The sequence below is a fragment of the Leptonychotes weddellii genome, chromosome 6 (assembly GCF_054177405.1).
Source record: "Leptonychotes weddellii isolate Sample4059 chromosome 6, ASM5417740v2, whole genome shotgun sequence".
NCBI classification, from domain to species: domain Eukaryota; kingdom Metazoa; phylum Chordata; class Mammalia; order Carnivora; family Phocidae; genus Leptonychotes; species Leptonychotes weddellii.
This window is the reverse complement of record NC_138374.1, coordinates 37470160-37487608: the sequence shown is the minus strand read 5'-3', so window position 1 is coordinate 37487608 and position 17449 is coordinate 37470160. Positions and strand designations below refer to the sequence as shown.

Below are 17449 nucleotides of genomic sequence, written 5' to 3'. Positions count from 1 at the left end.
ATTCTCCGTGGGTAGTTAGGTTCCCTGACACCTCTGCTTTCTGTGAGATCACAGAACTCACCATGGTCTGGCGCAGTGCTGCCATCTCCCGGCTGAGGAGGCAGCGAGGCAGAGGGACAGTTCCACGAAGTTTGGGAGATTCTCGCGGCGCTGCAAAGATGCAGTTTGCGCGGCGGCTCAGCGGGCAGGGGGAAGAACTGCCCGGACGCCGCGGGGATCTCCGCACTAACACCCGGGCGGTAGCCTGGGACCCGCGGGCCTCGGGGAGAAGTCGTGGCGTCTAGGGCGGGTGAGCAGCGGCAGGGGTGCCTCCGCCGTGGCCCAGGCGCCACCTCCCAAGGCACGGGAGCTTTTCGCTGGGTGGGGCGGCCAGCGCCGGGACGCTCCCCTCAGCCCGGCTGCTGCGAGGCGCCGGGCAGAGGCCGAGTCCCCTGGCGGCGGGCCGGGGTTTGCGGAGCGGAGCGCGCCGGGCTCGCACCCCGCTCACCTCTTGAGTAAGTCGCGTCGACGCGCAGGCCCCTCCCGGAAGGGGCCGTGGGGGTGGCTGCCTGAGGCCCCGCCCCGGAGGCGGGAGCAGTCCGGGAGGGCGGGGCCCGGCCGGCCCCCGGGGTTCGCGCGCCAGGTTCCGACTCTTGTGTGGTGCGGTCCGACCTGGAAGCGGTCAGGGCTGTCAGCGCCTCTCCAGCGCCCAGCGCCGCGGGAAAGCTAAGGTGAGACGCGCCGTCCTGCACGCGGGACAGGCGGCGAGTGGACGTGGGGGGCGCGATTCATCCCACTTCTGCTGGCCTTTCCCCAGGGCAGAGTGCGCAGTCCTGCCCTTGACTGCCGGGTTCTTTCCTCCCCTCGGGCGCCGGCTTCCTTCATCTCGCCCCCCCCTTTTTTCTCTTCGTTACCCCCAGTCCCTGCCTTCTGCCTCTGTCTTTTGTCTCCTTGTCTCTTCCTGTTTCCCTCCGTCGTCTATCTCACTTTTTCTTGTCTGCCTCTTCTTCATTACCTATTTTCCCTGCCCTACCCCTTCTCTTTTTCCTTCTCTGTCTCTCTTGGTCTTTTCCTTCGCCCCACCCTCCACCACCCGCCCCAGGAATTCTGCCTTTTGATTTTTTTTTTCTCCTAGGATGACTCTCATTCGTCCATCTGTCCATCCACCCATCCTTCCTCATCCTGTGTTGCTCTGTTATACTCAGCCAGAGCTTGTACTGGGTACTAGAGTAATAATGGAGCATCTGTCCCAGATCCTTTCTCCAAAAGATTATATCCAAAGATTTGGGCATTCAATGCCTGTTTTGGGAAAAATACATAAATGATCTAGTTATAAATATCTGAGATTTAGGGTGAGCTGGAAGAAAATACTTAGTTTTAGAGACAAGGCATTGATTGAGTCGTTTTCTTGACATTTGCCTGTAGTAACAGGCACAGAGAGCACACCAGGAAGCTAAATCCTGCAGAAACATTGAGGGGACACTGGGGCCCACACCATCCTTCCTTGGAAATAGTGTAAGGCCAGGTTGATAGGGAGGGAAGGGGTGGAATTCAGAGCTTACTTGTGGGAAGACAATAGAGAGGTGAGGGCTTTTCATGTGAAACCATTAAGTGAGAGTTAAAATATGAAATTAACTGTGTATTTCTAAAATAGATACTTGTCAGTGCTGCTGATGTGCAGAATTTAAGTTCCATAATTATGCTGAATCAGACAGGCATTTTATAGCAATTATTGTGGCATTTAAGATTAATGTTATTGTGTACATTAGGTAGGACCACAGTTGAAAATACCCTCATCTTAGTATCAAGGATTGTATTAGACACATACTAAGTGAAGAAATCTAGAAAAACAAATCCGATTAATTTGGGGGAAATAAAGTAGAAGTATTGTATATTAAAGCAATGTTTTGCTTCTTGTTAAAAATGTGATTTTGTCAGAGAGATGTGATTTCATTGCTTTATGATATTTTTATGACATATAGCTGTATGTTCAAACACACATACACACACACCATATATATATAAACTTGTTTGTTTTTAAAGCTATTAATTACCACCTAACACAGAAGTTTTTTTTAATAAAGAATTTAACCTTTTGGTTTATTATGATTTTTAATGATATTTCAGTTCATTTGACTTTTCAGTTGTTACGGGAAAGGAAATGTGACATTACATAAATCACACAAACAAAAATGAAATATGATGGAAGAGGATTGCAATGTGTTTATTGAAAGAAAATTTTCATTTTAAATCAAAGAATGTTGGACAAATTCTTAAGTATATGCATGGAACTTTGATTCGGGAGGTTGTTTTCTGCACTTAAGAGTCAAATTGACTTTTAAATCATTGTACCGCTGACTTCCAATGTATCAGAAGTCTGGAGGGGTGGGATGAAAGGGATGCTTTGCAAATGATTTAAAACCATCATGTCTGCTTTGCTTAGCAGATTTCTTTTTCAGAAACCCAGGAAGTGACAACTTTTCTTTAAAACAGATAATCACAATAAAAAGATTTTTTCAAGGTTTTGTGTTGAGCTGCAATGCTTTTAAATTTCCTTTCCTTCTTTGAGTAGGCTGTATCTCTCCTTTCTGGTAGATAATGATGCTATTATTGGCATCAGGTAGAGTCTGGCTGAGCAGTTTGATATACAAGCCATGGACTTTCCCCGGAAGGCCACCACTGGGCTTGGTCTACATGGCCAAGTTGTGTTAGGACTCCAGCCGACTGCATTATGGGCCTGGTGTCTGGCTGCATTCTGGGAAAATTGCATTTAGTTTTGCTTGAACACAGCAGGCATTGCTGCTGAAGGGGTCTAGGCGGACATAGAGCCTGTGGAGATTGACTGGGAAGACCTCTTCTCTGTGGCATCACCAACCAGCCTCCAGGAAAGCCTGGATAGCTCTCCAGTTTTAATTTTCTCAGGGTTCCAGAGCTAGGAGAGTGCGTGTGTATTTCCCGTTCAGGAAAACCCAGGACGTCACAATCCATATGTAGAAGAGGTGGATAGATAATTATCCTCTGGAACCTTCCAGAATGGTCTGAGAAGCACCTCCAAGGTCTAGGGAAACCAAAGGATTAGCGCACAGGAGATATTATCTGCTCTTGTTTGTTTTAGCTAAAGAGGAAGGCAGACACAGGAGATACTAGTTGGTGGTATACATGGTATCACTGAATAAGATCCAGTTTCTGAGTGCGATGCAGCTTGGATAGGCTGGAGGCTGGCCAGCTGACAGAGGTTGGAGAGTACCTTCAGATACCTCAGGAAAAAGAGGTCACCCGGTTGTTGACTAAAGGTTCTTTCTTCTGTGAATGAAGAGGGAAGGAGGAAAACAGGCAGGCCATTGGGTCACTCATTACACACTACTGGGCACTGGTTCCTGGGAGCACATGAGTAGAGGAAGGTCAGCCAGGAGGTTGACTCTTACCCTTTGCACTAGTGTGATAATAATGAATAAATTAATGTACCTAACATTTATTGGGCCCGGCTCTTTAACACTTCAGATACATTAATCCGTCTAATCTTTACCAACCACCTGATGGAGTAGGCCCCAAGGTGATCCTTTTTTTAAGAAAGGGTCCTTTTTTTGGATGAGAAAATAGGCAGAGAGAGGATCAACACCTTGCCCGTGGTCACAGGATTGGTAAGAGCAGAGTTGGGTTTGGTCGAGGCATCTGATGTGAGAGCCCATGCACTTATCCTCTGGGTGATACACGGCTTGATGATAACATGGGATGGCCTGGTCATAGCGTGAACAGAATGTGGCCAAGTGAAAGAGTGATCAGAGTCTGCACTCGGTGGGTAATAAACAAAGACGCATGTGCTTGTAACACTGTGAAGTGAGTAAGGCTTCATTTCCAAGAATGTAGCCCTTCTTGTGTTCATTGGAGGAATCCTCACTGGTGGCCCAGGAAGGTTGAGAGCCTGAGGGAGAAGTATCCTGTATGATAGGGAAGGATGGATGTGGTCAGACACCATGTAAACTTGGGGAGCACAGATTCAGAAGGTCTCAAAGATCACTTATAATCCCATGATCTAAGGGCTCAGAAATGTTGGAGAGTCTGGGATTGAAATCAGGTCCTTTCAATAGGAAGACCACGGGGTGTTACTGAAAGATGTCTGTGTGGCTCAGGGGGTTTCTTGCTAAGCTCAGACTGAAAAGATCCAAGGAGGAGAAGAGAACCCTTATCAGGACACACACAACAGAGTGATGAGGATGAGCAGATCGTGTCAGGGGGTGAGAGCTCAGAATGAATTGGGGCTATTGAGGAGAGTGGAGGGACAGCAAAGAGTCCCTTAACATTGCACGGGAGCAAGGAGAACAAGGGCTTCATAGATTCACCGGAATGTCTGGCAGAGAACCATCCTCCAGTCGCAAAGGGCATTGGTCGGTCCACGTAGGAAGAAGGAGCGAGGCAGCACCAAGCAGCTGTGCATGTGATCTCCTGACCCAGAACTCACCGGCCAGAGCATGATGTCACCCCAGAGATGACATCATGCATCTGCACAGGTCATCTGAGAGGTGGATCACAGGAGAGGTGCATGAAGCCTGGAGCTGGATGAGACCCAGAGTCTGATGTTGACCCTGGGAAAGGGCCCGTGAGTCCGTTTGACAGGAAGAGATGAGCATCAGGAGCTGGCACAGGTTCACCTGGGACAGGCCACGTCAGACACACATCATTTTCCTCTTTGAGAGGCTTCCATCTGGCAATGTCACAGACAGAGTGGACCGGTTAGATGGAGCCCCAGAGAGAGTGTTGTAGGACATTATTTGCACTTGTCTGAGTGACCTTAGCCCAGCAGTGCTGATGCATGGGAGAGAGGTGAGCCTCAGGGAGCTTGGTCATGCCAAAGGTCCCCAGTCAGTGCAGTACCCTTGTCACCTTCTTTTCTTCTTCTCTTTCTCAGTATTATTATTATTATTATTATTATTATTATTATTATATCTCCTTTTCTTTCTCCTCCTCCTGTTGGTCCCATTATTATTATTAAGATTTGAATAATAAAATTGATGGAACATGGAGTTGGATGGATATCTAATATAGTGATTGGCAGAATTCAGACCCACAATGGTCTCAAGAAGCTGGAAGGCAGCGCTGCATTTAGCAATGTGGCATTTGGCAGGTTGGAGATGGATGCCCTTGGGTTGAATCATGCAGCTTCCCTCATGTGGTTACTGTGAAAATTCCACGCAATAAGGCATATGAAGCCTCTGGCATCTCTGGCATGTGTTCACCTACATAGTCTATAAACGGTCACTTCTATGTTTACATGATGAAGCATCCCTGGTAGTAAATATTTCATCCTGCAGTAAGATCCCATGTTCCAGATTTGAATGCTGAAAACAGAGTTGTCACATCTGTGGCTCAGGGCACTCTGGACATTTCTGATGACTGGGTCTACATGGCTGTGGTTGGCAGAGGTTGCCCGAGCTGAGAAGGCAGCCCAGTGGGGCTGTCTGCAGAGGGGTGCAGGGTGCAGCAGGACCCGGAGGACAGTAGCATGGGCACCTGCCCAGGCTCGGGAAAGACAGCCTGTGGTTCTGAAATGTCATCTGGAGAGCTGTCTGAGGCAGAGCTGGGGATAGAAAGAGAGACGAATTGTGGGGGGGGAGTGTGTGTGTGTGTATGTGTGTGTGTATAAGTGTGAGTGTATGTATGTGTATGTATGAGTGTGTATATGTGAGTGTATGTGTGTGTGTGTGTATGTGTTTGTTTCTGTGAGTGTATGTGTATTTGAGTGGGTGAACGAAGATGTGTATGTGTGTGCATGTGAGTCTGGTTCAGCCAGTGCTGCTCACCATCTGGGGGAGAGTGGGCGGGGGGAGGCTTGAAGAGGGGTGTCCTAGCTTCAAGAACTGGCTGGTGGAGTTGATTAGGGAAGGGCAGGGAGGAAAGCCTCCCCAGCAGGGCTGATGACACTCTCTCCTCCTCAGTGCCACCTCACATATGGCCGTGAGTGTCTTTCCTCCAAGCCTTGAGCACCTCCAGGGCAGAGTGGAGGCTGGTCTACCTGAGTAGGTCCAGCAGGTTGGCACAAGAGGACAGTTGACAGGTGAGCAGAGGAGAAGGAAATGGATTAATGTCTGAGGCAAACCAAGTGTGGGCACTCTGGCGAGTGGCTACGGGGCAGACCCACGCTTGCTCCAAGGGCAGGGCCAGGTGGAGAAGAGGGGGCTGCCCCCCAGGAGTGGGAGCGGGGCCCAGACCCACCCTGGCATGCCTGGGCATTTTATTGTCCAGCCTTTACCCTCTGGCCACCTGTGCTGCCGGAGCTCCACTCCCAGGTGCTCGGTGTCCTGTCACGTCTGATTCCGTGGAAGAAAAATGGACACACTGAGCAGCAAGACTACTCTAAACAATGAAAACTTTCATAAGTCAGGGTGCAAACACGTTAGATTTGTCAGCTGGGTCGGAACTGCCCGGTGGACACGTCGTGTGCTGTGGGAACACAGCAGCTGCTGCCTGGATGCTGGCAGGTGCAGGGGCGGTGCTGAGCCTCACCCCTGGGTGGCAGGGTCACGTGGCATGGTCCTTCCTCCCTGATGGAGTCCTGGAGGTGAAAGCAGGTGGCACAGTGCTCCAAGTCAGGGTGAGCTGCTGCATCCTTAGCAGTCAGGCTTCTTTGGATGCACACAGCAAAGATGAGGAGCGCATGTCTCACTGCTGTTGCTTCCTCTCTGTGCAGTGTCCTGTGGTCCAAGTGTGCTGGCGCAGCCAACGGGGGAGCACTCCAGTCTCACGGCTCCTCCCTGGGTCAAGCCCTCTGGAACACCAAAGCCCCTGAAGACTGACAGCCATTGGAGCATCCACCTTGGCAGCTGGCTCACACCCTGCTGGTCAGCATGGCTGCTGGGAAGGGTGCTGTGCGGAGCTCTTCAGCTGAAAACAGATGGCGGCTTAGTGAAGCCGACCAGGGCAGGGGTTGCAAGCCAGTGCTGCTGGCGAAAACCAACCACCTGGGCTCTGAGGCTGCCACAGGCGGCGGGGGCCAGCATGAGGCCTATGCTGAGCTGGTGCTGTCAGCAACCCCAGGCAAACTCAGACTGGGAAAGCCAATGGCCCAGAAGGTGTGCTGGGAACAGGGGCAGAGTGCCTTCACGGAGGTGCCTCGGCTCAAGAAGAGGCTGGAGGGTGCGCAGGCCAAGGAGAGGGAGCATGGTAACCCCACAGGCTGGCCTGTCCCCCAGCAGCTGACACAGGAGATCCCCAGGGCAGCTGGCAGCAAGGTCTTCTCTTGGCCCAGCGGAGCCCAAGGGGAACCGAGAAGCGCCTTCGGCAAACCATCCAGGTGTCCAACAGGGAGACCTGGGCCAACCTCTGCCTTCCAGGCAGAGGGACACGCAGATGCCCTTGGGGAGCTGTTGGGACTCATCAACACGGTAGATGTCCCTTGTTGGGGTCAACTTTCAAATTCTAAGTTTTTGGTGGGTGATTTCCGGAACCTGCAAACGTTGCCACAAAATGTTCCTGTCTGCAGTGCTTTCATGGGTGCCCCCACACTGTGGCTAAAGCATGCCACTGGCCAGATACCCACACACTCATCCTCCTCCTCCCCTGCCTCTTGGGCTCTGCTGCGACCCACGTTCACCTCCCTGGGTCTGTCCACCCAGAACTGGTGTGCAAAGTGCAACCTGTCCTTTCGCCTGACCTCCGACCTGGTCTTCCACATGCGGTCCCACCACAAAAAGGAGCATGCAGGGCCTGACCTACATTCTAAGAAGCTGAGGGAAGAGGCCCTCACATGTCCCATTTGCCATGAATACTTCCGGGAGCGCCACCATCTGTCTCGGCACATGACTTCTCACAGTTAGCCAGTGACTGTGGAGCAAACCTGTAGGGGCAGCTTCTAAGATTTGGCAATGAGCCGGAGATGGCTCGCTGGTGTTTCCTTTGAAAAAGCTGGTCAGAGTTGTCTGCAGGGCTGTCTGCATTGGAGTTCATAGATGAACACCTCGGTCATCATTTGAAAAAGAGAGCCCTCAGCTGTGATGTGTTTTGATGGAAATAAAGTCATGCAATAAAATGATATGCTTTGTTAACCTAGGGCATTGGGACTATGAGGCATGAAGTGGAGGCCCTGCTCCTGTCACCATTCTGTTTGTTCCTTGGGGAGGCAAGTTTGGCACACAGCATGAGCTTTGGAGGCAGACAAACCTGGATTCAAATCTTTCACATATTAGCCCTGACCTTGGACACATTGCTTTAATCGTCTGAGCCCCAGTGTTCTTAGGTGACACTTGTGTCTTAGGGATGTTGTCAGGGTTACATGCGAAGGTGTGTGGAAAATAGCCAGCATGACACTTGGCACGGTGTGATCACTGATTAAATGATATTATTGTCCAGATCAGTCAGGTGTTGTTAAATAACAAAATCTCAGTGGCAAACAACTCAAAGCATCTATTTCTCACTCGAGGTTCTATGGATTGGCTGGGTTGAGTTGGTCTTGGCTGGGCTTGGCTCTGATCACAAATTATCTTTAAGTTTGTCTTTTACTCTAGGACTGATGGGCTTCCCAGATGATACTTCTCTCGTGTTTATGCCAAGAGCCCAAGAAGGAAAATCCAAATACACAAGCAAACCTCAGGTTTCTGCTTGAGTCACTTTTTCTTTTTTTTTTGAGAGAGAGAGAGAGTGCGAGAGTGTGGGGGGAGGGGCAGAGAGAGAGAATCTTGAGCAGGTTCCATGCTCAGCATGGAGCCTGACACGGGGCTTGATCTCAAGACCCTGAGATCATGACCTGAGCCGAAACCAAGAGTCAGACGCTTAACTGACTGAGCCATCCAGGCGTCCCTTGGGGTCAATTCTACTAACGTCCTCTTAGCCAAAGCAAGTCAATGGCCAAGCCCAAAGTAAATGGGTGATATGTGCGTGCTGCCCACAGTGAAGCCATGATGAGGGAGCGAATGTGAAATCCTACTGCAGGAACATGAAGAATTGGGACCAATAATTCAACCAACACTCGCTCCATGGTTCTTCACATTCTGAATTCATGAAAGGGGCAAAAGGAACAACACACCCACCCACCCACACACCCCTTAGCTCTCAGGAAGTGATGATGTACAACGGTTTAGCCTTAAAACACTGTGAGAATTAAGAGAGTTCTGGCTACCAGTATCTACTGCATGTTGTGTTTCTCTCAGTAACTGCTCTGTTTATCTGCATTTGTCCTTGCAAACCTCAGGTCATAAACTCTGATATAACTCAGGCCAGTTTGTGTGAAGGCCACCAGCTGGGAGTTCTTTCGAGTCAGTGAGTTCTTTCGACTGGTTTCCACTTCCCTTTCGGGACATGTTCATTTGATCTGCAATTTTCAACCCTCTGGTGGGGCCTCTGGCACAGAGCTCAGGCTGTGGTTGGGAAGGAGCTGGTGGGGGCGTTCAGACAGCGGCCAGTGAGCCATCCAAACAGCCCCCAAACTCGACCTCTTCTCTCCCTCTCCATGTGCCAACCTGGTGCAGGCAGCAGCAGGTCCCACCTGGCCCACCCTACCCCCATCCCCCTGACTCACCTTCCCCTCACCTTCCACCCACACACCCATCCATTCTCCACCCATAGCCAGCCATTTATTCACTCATTTATTGACCTCCCCAGGCACCCCTGCTGTGTCAGGCTTGGTGCCAGGCCCTGGGGGAGGCCCCTGAATTCTGCCCATGGTCCTTGTTCAGGGTATGCAGCCTAGCGTACAGTGTGGCAGATGCCAAACAGAGGCCTGTGTGGGGCACCAGGCACATGGGAACAGGCCCACATCAGACCTGTGGGAGGGGAGGACAGTGCTTCCAGAGGCCTCCTGAGGAGTGGGGGCAAGAGCAGATCATCAAAGTCCAGCAGGTGCTGGAGGTTCAGATGGAGGGCGGTGGCTGGGGAAGAGGGGACCAGAGCTACAGTGCTGTAGGATGCTACAAGGCCCGTGTGAGAACCGAGTGAGATGGTGGCCCTCTGAGATGGAGACGGAGGAAGGCTTCCAAGGACAGGAGTTTGGCCCAGACACAAGAAGGCTGGATCTGAGAGGCACTTTGAGGAATCCTCTGGCTGCAGAGGGAAGGGTGGGCTGGAGTAGAGGAGAGGACCCCCTGAGGGAGCCTCTGCATCTGGAAGGAGCCAGCGGTGCTCGCTGCAGGCACCAACAGAGCAGCTCCATTCTTGCAGGGAGGTTTGGAAGCCCCCTCCCTGAGAGAGACATGGGCTTTGTAGGATGGTCCCTTTCCCCACAGAAGGGGGCTGAAGCTTCAAGGAGCCTCCTTCCCCCGCCATCCCACGTGGGTAAGGAAAGGGTGCTCCCTGGAGTGTGAACCTGGAACCTGGAGGCTCCACGTGATGCACTGACGTACATCGTTGCATCTGCCTGATGTGCACAGGAGGTAGATCTTTAATTCCCATGTTAATGCAGAAGAAACTAAGCTCCAAGAGGTTAAGAGTCTTTTCTAAGGTCATAGGTTCAGGAGAAATGGTGCAAGAATAAGGTCCCAGGACCACCCAACTGTGAGCTCACATCCTTCCCAGCCTGCCATGCATTTGCTCAGCATGTGGCTACATGGCATCATGGATGGTTTAAAAATAGGATCTAGGGTCAGGCGCTGACTCCTTCTAAAATTTCGCCTTGCATCCTGCATACACTCCCACATTTCCTATCACCCTTTCCTTGAACACTTTTCTATTATCTTGTATGCTACACGAGTTTACTGATTTGTCTTATTTACTCTGTCCCATTACTGGAGCATAAGCTCCATGAGGGATTTTTGGTTTTGTTCACTGCTGTATCCCCAGCAGGAAGAACAATGCAGGAATGTAGTAGATGTTCAACAGACATTTGTTGAATGAATGAATGAATGAATGAATGAGATGCCTGGTTCCAGTCTCACCCCTGATAAACCCTGAATCAGCTGCTCATAAGTGTTTTGACATCTTTCAGATGGTGTGCACAGCTGTCCTCTGTGCAATCTATTGGATTGGTCCATATTTCTGTGAAATCACTTTGAAAGGCACAAGTGCATTATACTAAAAATCGAAATTTGGAATGGAAGGGGACTCTAGAGTTCTCCTGCATCCTCTCACTTTATAGCGATGAGCACTGAGGTTCACTGATGATCAGACCTGCAAAGTGATGCAGGGCAAGTGGCGGTGAGGTCAAGGCCAGGACCCCTGAAATGTCAGCCTGGGCATCTTCCCTGACCTGCCCACATGCTCTAAGAACATTGCCTGTAACCACACGCAGAATTACTATTAGCAGTGACCCCATCATTTTCAAGCAAGGGAGACATTTTGAAAAATATTAAAGCTAACCAAATAAAAGTTATGAAGAAGCGTAACGGAATGTCTTTCCCCAACTTTATAAGAGGCAGTTTATTTGAATAAAAACTAATGGACATGCAAGTTGCTTTGCAGCCATTGAAATTGACAAACTCCAAGATGACTTATGGAAATGATGACTTACAGTTTATGAAAGTGGCAGCTCCTACTTGTCACCAGGCTGGGTTCCCAAAGTCCCCTTGGCAGTCAAATCCTGCCTCACCCTTTCTTCTCTCCTGACCTTCCAGAGTAGTCACTCTGAATCATGACTTTGCCCAATCTCCGTCTGCCACCTTCCATACTAGTTAAGGGTTGGCTGGTGATGTTGCCACAAAACATCACATCAGCAGGTGAGAATTTTCCTCTTTAAGTCTGGGGTAAGAATGATCACATTCCTTAAATTCTCTATATCTAATTTAATCTGCTCTACACCCCGATCCTGTGGTTCTGGTAAGATATGCAGTCTGTCATTTTCAAATTCCTCCCCTGTCTTTCAAGTTCCCAGAAAGTTCCCCCAATGTGCCCCGCTTATGAAGGTAGCCTCCCTGAGAGTCATACGGTCTCCCCATGGGGCTCTGGTGTCTTTGTCTCTGTCCTCCAATGTGTTCAGTCTCCTCCCCTCTTCCAGGATCTTGGGCCTTGGTGCTTTTCTGGCCACGTTGTCATTACAGATGTCACACAGAAACCACGGAGTCAATGAACAGAAAGGCTTGGCTAATTTCTTGGAATAGGCGAGGGAAAATCCCTTCTAGTGGCTGGGACAATGGCAATGTCTATCTTAATCTCCCAAGCAGCAGCCATTCAATTAGGATTTATAAGAGTCCCCAAAATGTGCTAATGAGGCTGAAATAAGACATTCTGAATTCAGGTCCATTTTAGTTCTCAATTATAACCAAAATCTGCTCCTCCCCCTCCCCTGCCACCCACTTTTATCTGGAGGAGAAGTAAAACCTTAACAAGGCTGGGATCCTGGATTTCAGCTTCTGGCCAGTTCCTGAATCTTAGACCGTAAAGACAGGGTATCCTACTCAAATGACTCTCTAATTAGATTAATGAACGTGAGTGAAGTCCACTGGGCTCAGGGACAGGGAGAAAAGGAGAGAGGGTGGGTCTGATACCTAGAATTCCTGTGTCCTGGGTGAAGGAAGTCTCTTTAGTGCCAGGCTGAATGCAGGCCTCAAGAGAGGCTAGAAATCAGTACTGTATGTGAAATTAGTGATTCAGTTGGTTTTTAAAAGCTGATGGCCAGAATAGCATGGACTTAAAGAAGCACATTAGTGGTGATGGTGATGGGGAGGGGGAGGAGCGACCAGCTGGAGACCCCTGAATCTATTATGTATCCAGACTTGGAAGAGTCTGGGTACTGGGCCCAGCCCTGCTAACCTCACACAAACCGCCCTATTCCTCTGGGCACAAGAAGGAACTCCCACAGAGGGCTGAACCTCACCAGTTGTTCCAAGGTGAAGGGTGCATCCTCCCTTTCCTTGACAGGTGCTGGCACCCCCCTGGAGGCAGCGGGCCTCCCCTGAAGGCCACTTCTTGTAAGAGAAGGTTTTATATACCCTGGTTAATTGCATAATTTTGTTTTTGTTTTTGTAGTAGAAGTCATGAGAGAGGACTAAAAATCATATAGTAAGAGATGAGTCCCATAGGAAAAAAATGTTTTATTTTTTAAAATAAATTATGCTTCCCAGGGTAGCATTTTGATTTGTGCCACTTCCTAGGAGAGAATTTCCAGAAACCAATTTTGAATGGGGGTTGGGGAGGCAGTACATTCTGGGAGGAGGGTTGGGGTTCCTTAAATTTAACATTTTCTTCCCTGGCTGTCTTGTGTTTTCCTGGGGCAGGAGACAGGAAGTCAGTGGCCTCTGATACCCTTGCTATTCTAAGCCGCTTGCATTAGCAAGCTATTTTCACTGACAGCTACCCTCACCAGCAAGGAGGCAAGGAGGTCCTCAGGCCAGATGGCCGCTAATCCTATAGGACCCAGGAGGTGCGAGACGGGCGCCCTCCAGTGGGAATCTCCTAGGCAGGCTTCTTTGCCCACAAGTATGATTTGGGTTGCATCCTTTTTTTCTGAGCCCTGTCCTCTCATTGCATTCAAGCCGTGTGGATAACCAAGGCCCTCACTGACAGGCAGACATGCAAACACAGCTGCGTGTAGGGCTGTGTAGGCAAGCAGGAGGGTGAGATGGAAGGAGAGCTGGGGTCTTCCCCTCTGATGCTCCACTGTGGTCCCTGGCTCCGGCTGGACCGGGGACTTTGGACAAGTCTCCAGCAAGGATCCTGATGGTGAAGGTCCAGCCTGTCTGTGGGCTGGGGTTACCTTGGGGAATGGGGAGGACAGGCTGGCCCCAGCCCCTCTCACTGCAGGTCAGTGGGTGCCTTGTGGGGGGCGCGGGCCTCAAGCAGGGGGAGACCTGAGAAGTTTGCATGGCAGAGCAGTGGCCCTGACTCCAGGCTGGGCCACAGAAATGGGGGTAGGAGTCTGTGGTGGGGATTTAAGAACCAAGCCAGGACCCCAAAACAAGGGAGGGGGAATGGCAGGTGGGCCCAGAGCAGAGTGCAATTAACTCAGACTACTCATTATCCTGGTGATTGTGTGGACACAGTGGGGTGGGGGTACAGAGGAGGGATTTTGGGTTAGCTCTCAGATCTCTGCCCTAATTTCAGGAGGGAGGTGTGGCTGTGCACAAGAAGGGGTCTTGGGGACAGGAGCAGGCCTTGGCCAGGCAAGGTAAGAGAAGGTAGAGGTGATGAGTTCATACTGGGACATCAAGAGCTCAAGAGGCCTGTAGTTTATTGGAGCAGAGGCTCCTAGGCAGCTGTGGGTCACCTGGCTCTGCCACCGGAAGAGAGGCCTGGTGGGATTTTGTTTTCCTTTTCCTTTTTCTCCAGTCTTCTATCTCCAAGCAGGTAACAATGCAAGGAAACCACCTCGGAAACACTGACCCTTTCTCTTTGGTCTGAACAGGACCCTTTGGTCTACTTCTCTCACTTCAGGCCCTCTTTCCAGGGCCTCTTCATGATGTGGTAGAAACAGCAGGGTCTTTGGAGCCAGACAGATGTGGGTTCAAAGCTCACCTGTCCCCTAGCCCAGCTGCACCAGACAGTGCAGTTTGTTGTAAAAAAAAAAAAAAAAAAAAAAGTCTGTGGTTGATGGAAGCAGGAAAGGATGCCTTGAGAGGAGCCTGGCCTGCACCCAGCATTGGATGGGCAGGCTGAGGGCTCAGGGTGGACAGTGGGCAGGAAAAACGAGCTACTCAGCAGGACCTCAGCCATGGTCAGGCAGGGGGGCTGCCTCTGGAGGACGTTGCTGCCACCTCTGCTGAGTGGGGTCATGACTCCACGGCCCTGCACACTAGGCATCTGACCACTGCTGCTGCCCAGCTCCCACTTGCTTAAACATTTAACTTGCTTAAACAGATGAAATATTCTGCACAGGAACCTCTGATTGGCCCAGGAAGGACCTCGTGCCCATACCCTGGTGGCCAGGGTGATGGGAAAATGGACTTCTGGTGTGTCCAGCTTGATGGCGGGGGAAATGGTGTCAGATGACATTGGCTGGACACTGGATTAGCTCATTTCGTCTTCATAGCCCTGAAAGTGCTATTACGTCTCTCATTGTCCAGATGAGAAAACCAAGGCCCAGAGAGGTGAAGCAACTTGCCCAGGGTTGCGCAGCTAGGAAGTGGCTGGCCTGGCCTTTCCCCCGGGACAGGTTCAAGATGGAACCTGGGCTCACAAACACCTCACTGCTCTTAGTGAGTCTGTTTCCCACAGGTTCATATGGGGAGCACTTCTCTGAACACTCAAAGGGGGTGCATATGTTGGGTGGCCTAAAGGACACGTGTCCTTTGTGCTACCTGTGTGACCTCCTGTGAATTTGTGAGCTTAATTGAGTGTCAGCTGACTCCTGCGGAAATGGTAAGAATGGTTGTCCAGTGTTCGTTTCGGCAGCACATCTACACAAATCACAGTGATACAGAGATTAGCGTGGCCCCTGCGCAAGGATGACACACAAATTCGTGATGTGTTCCATTAAAAAAAATTGTTGTCCATGCACTGTGAGGCTCAGAAGAGAACTATGTATGTCATCCACCCTAAGAGCTGCCCCACCCCTTCCCCTATTTAAGACCCATGGAGATCTGTGCCGTCGGCAGACCCCCAGCACCTAGTCTGACACCTTAAACAAAATCAACTGTCAATAAATGTCAGTTGTGTAAATCAAGGAAATCCAAATAATATCAAAGGAAAACCCATGGAAAAAAAAAAAGCAATCACTAGTGATCACTAAGGTATGGTTAGTGACTCAAGATATAATTTGTTTATTTCATTTTTGAAATAATGACTGCTGCATTTGAAAATTATGATCTATGCTTATTATAAGGATTTAAGAAAAAAAAGAAAAGTATAAAGAGAAAAAAAAGTTAAAATATGACCCCTGATTCTACCACCTAGAGGAACCATTGTTTGATTTAGGTGAACATCAGATAGCTGTGTGTGGGGAAGGGCGGGAAGGAAGAGGGAGGAGAGAGAACGCCTAGAATGTAAGCACGTAGGGGCGTCACACATCTGCCCGGATGTTAATAGGTCTAATGAAGAAAAGGGTGAGATTCCAGTATCTGTGCTACAGCTAACGTTCAATCGTGCACTTAATCTTAGTTGAATTTAGCAGAAGGAAGAGGAACTGGAATGCTTTCCATCAGAGCTTTCCTATTTAGACAGGGTTTGTTCAAGGTTTTCCAGGTGGCGAAATCCCTAGGTATTGCTGGTGACCCAGGGGTGTGCTTAGACTCCACAACTCTCTGGGACCTGGGGAGGGGGCTGGTGAAGTCAGGGTTGTGTAATGAAGTCGGCCCAGTGCCCTGCGGGACGTCGCCTGTGGCAGCTCCAGGCTGGACTCCCCAGACATCAAGGCCAGATGGCACCAGGACTTCATCCTCACTCAGACATCTTGGAGCCCAGGCTCTGAGAGCACTAATTGGGGGCTGTGGATGTCCCCACTATTCCAGCTACATCCCCACCATGACTTTGGGCAGGGGCCTGGAAGTCTCTCACTTTAGGGTCCCTGGTGATTTCCAGCAGAGTAAGTTTGCGCGGCTCCCAGGGCCAGCCAGGGGCCTCATTCCTCCAGGTCACCCCCCAAGCTCCCCATCTCCTCCTGGGGCTTTCTCGGTTCTGGAGGAGGTCTTGGGGTCTGCCAGCTTCTCACCCTATTAGGATTGGGCTTGGTCGCCGGAGCCAGCACGGTGATAGGCTGCACTAGGCCAAGAGGGGCAGGCACCCAGACCACCGTCCAGGGCCACTCTCCCCTCAAGTTGCAACTCTGCATGTCCAAATGCTGCATGGTACTGGAACCCACTTTTGGGGGCCCCTGACAGAAGCTGGAGAACAAGGCCAAGGGAGGAACATATGAAGGGAAGACAGACTTGCCATATAGAATTGGATTGGGAGGATTCCAGGTGAAACTGGACCCGTCTTCAAGGGTCTAAGGGCTGCCACCTAGAGGAAAACAGACTTGCTGCCAGTTACTCATGTGTGCTCCTTGGGCACCAGGTGCTGTGCTAAGTGGTGGGCAGTAGGAGACCAGGCTGAGTAGGATGGCCATTGCTCCCGAGAAGCATGATGGGAACAGAAACAATCCCCGGGCAGGAGGGAGAGGTGCTTTAATGGGGAAGATGCAGACGCAGGGAGGGCAGAGAGGGCACAATGTGCTGGGGAATTGGGGTGCCTAGCCTCTGGGCTTGCGCTGTCCCACATGGGATCCACCAGCTGCAGGTGGCCACCGAGCACGGGACATGTGTGTGAGAAATGGGATGCACTGTAAGTGCAGACTACCTACCAGATTTCAAAGGCTCCCTGCAAAAACATCCTCATTCATAATAATTTTTATACTGCTGAAATGGTACTACTGTGGATATAGTTGGTTAAATAAATTACACTATGAAAATAAATATTACCTGTTTCTTTTTACTACTAGAAAGCATATGCTGGTATCTGCGGCTCGCGTTGTAACTCTATTGGATAGAGCTGCTCTCAGACCAGGGGTCGGCAATTAAGAAGCACGGGTGGGGGTGCCTCTGGACTTCACCTCGCCCAAAAAACTACTATGGATGGGGTTGCCTCTGAGGGGTGAGCTCCCTGTCCCTAGATGTTCAAACGGAGATGTTGGCAGTGGTGA

The 17449-nt window shown here is 50.4% G+C and overlaps 1 protein-coding gene and 1 non-coding gene across 2 annotated transcripts; both read left to right on the top strand.

Annotated features, from left to right (window-relative positions):
• Positions 1-593: 593 nt before the first annotated feature.
• Positions 594-7990, top strand: ZNF488 (zinc finger protein 488). The gene is made up of 2 exons (XM_081823938.1): positions 594-710; positions 6665-7990. Exon 2 carries the CDS (start codon positions 6822-6824, stop codon positions 7788-7790), a length of 969 nt encoding a protein of 322 aa, XP_081680064.1. The 5' UTR covers positions 594-710; positions 6665-6821; the 3' UTR covers positions 7791-7990.
• Positions 7991-15209: 7219 nt separating this feature from the next.
• LOC115937669 (U6 spliceosomal RNA) lies at positions 15210-15313 on the top strand. Its single transcript, XR_004072925.1, has one exon. It is a non-coding gene; the product is annotated as a U6 spliceosomal RNA (small nuclear RNA).
• The last annotated feature ends 2136 nt before the right edge of the window (positions 15314-17449 follow it).

Excerpts from the sequence above, each read along its gene's own strand:
- ZNF488 (XM_081823938.1), top strand. The coding sequence starts at position 6,822 with ATGGCTGCTGGGAAGGGTGCTGTGCGGAGCTCTTCAGCTGAAAACAGA.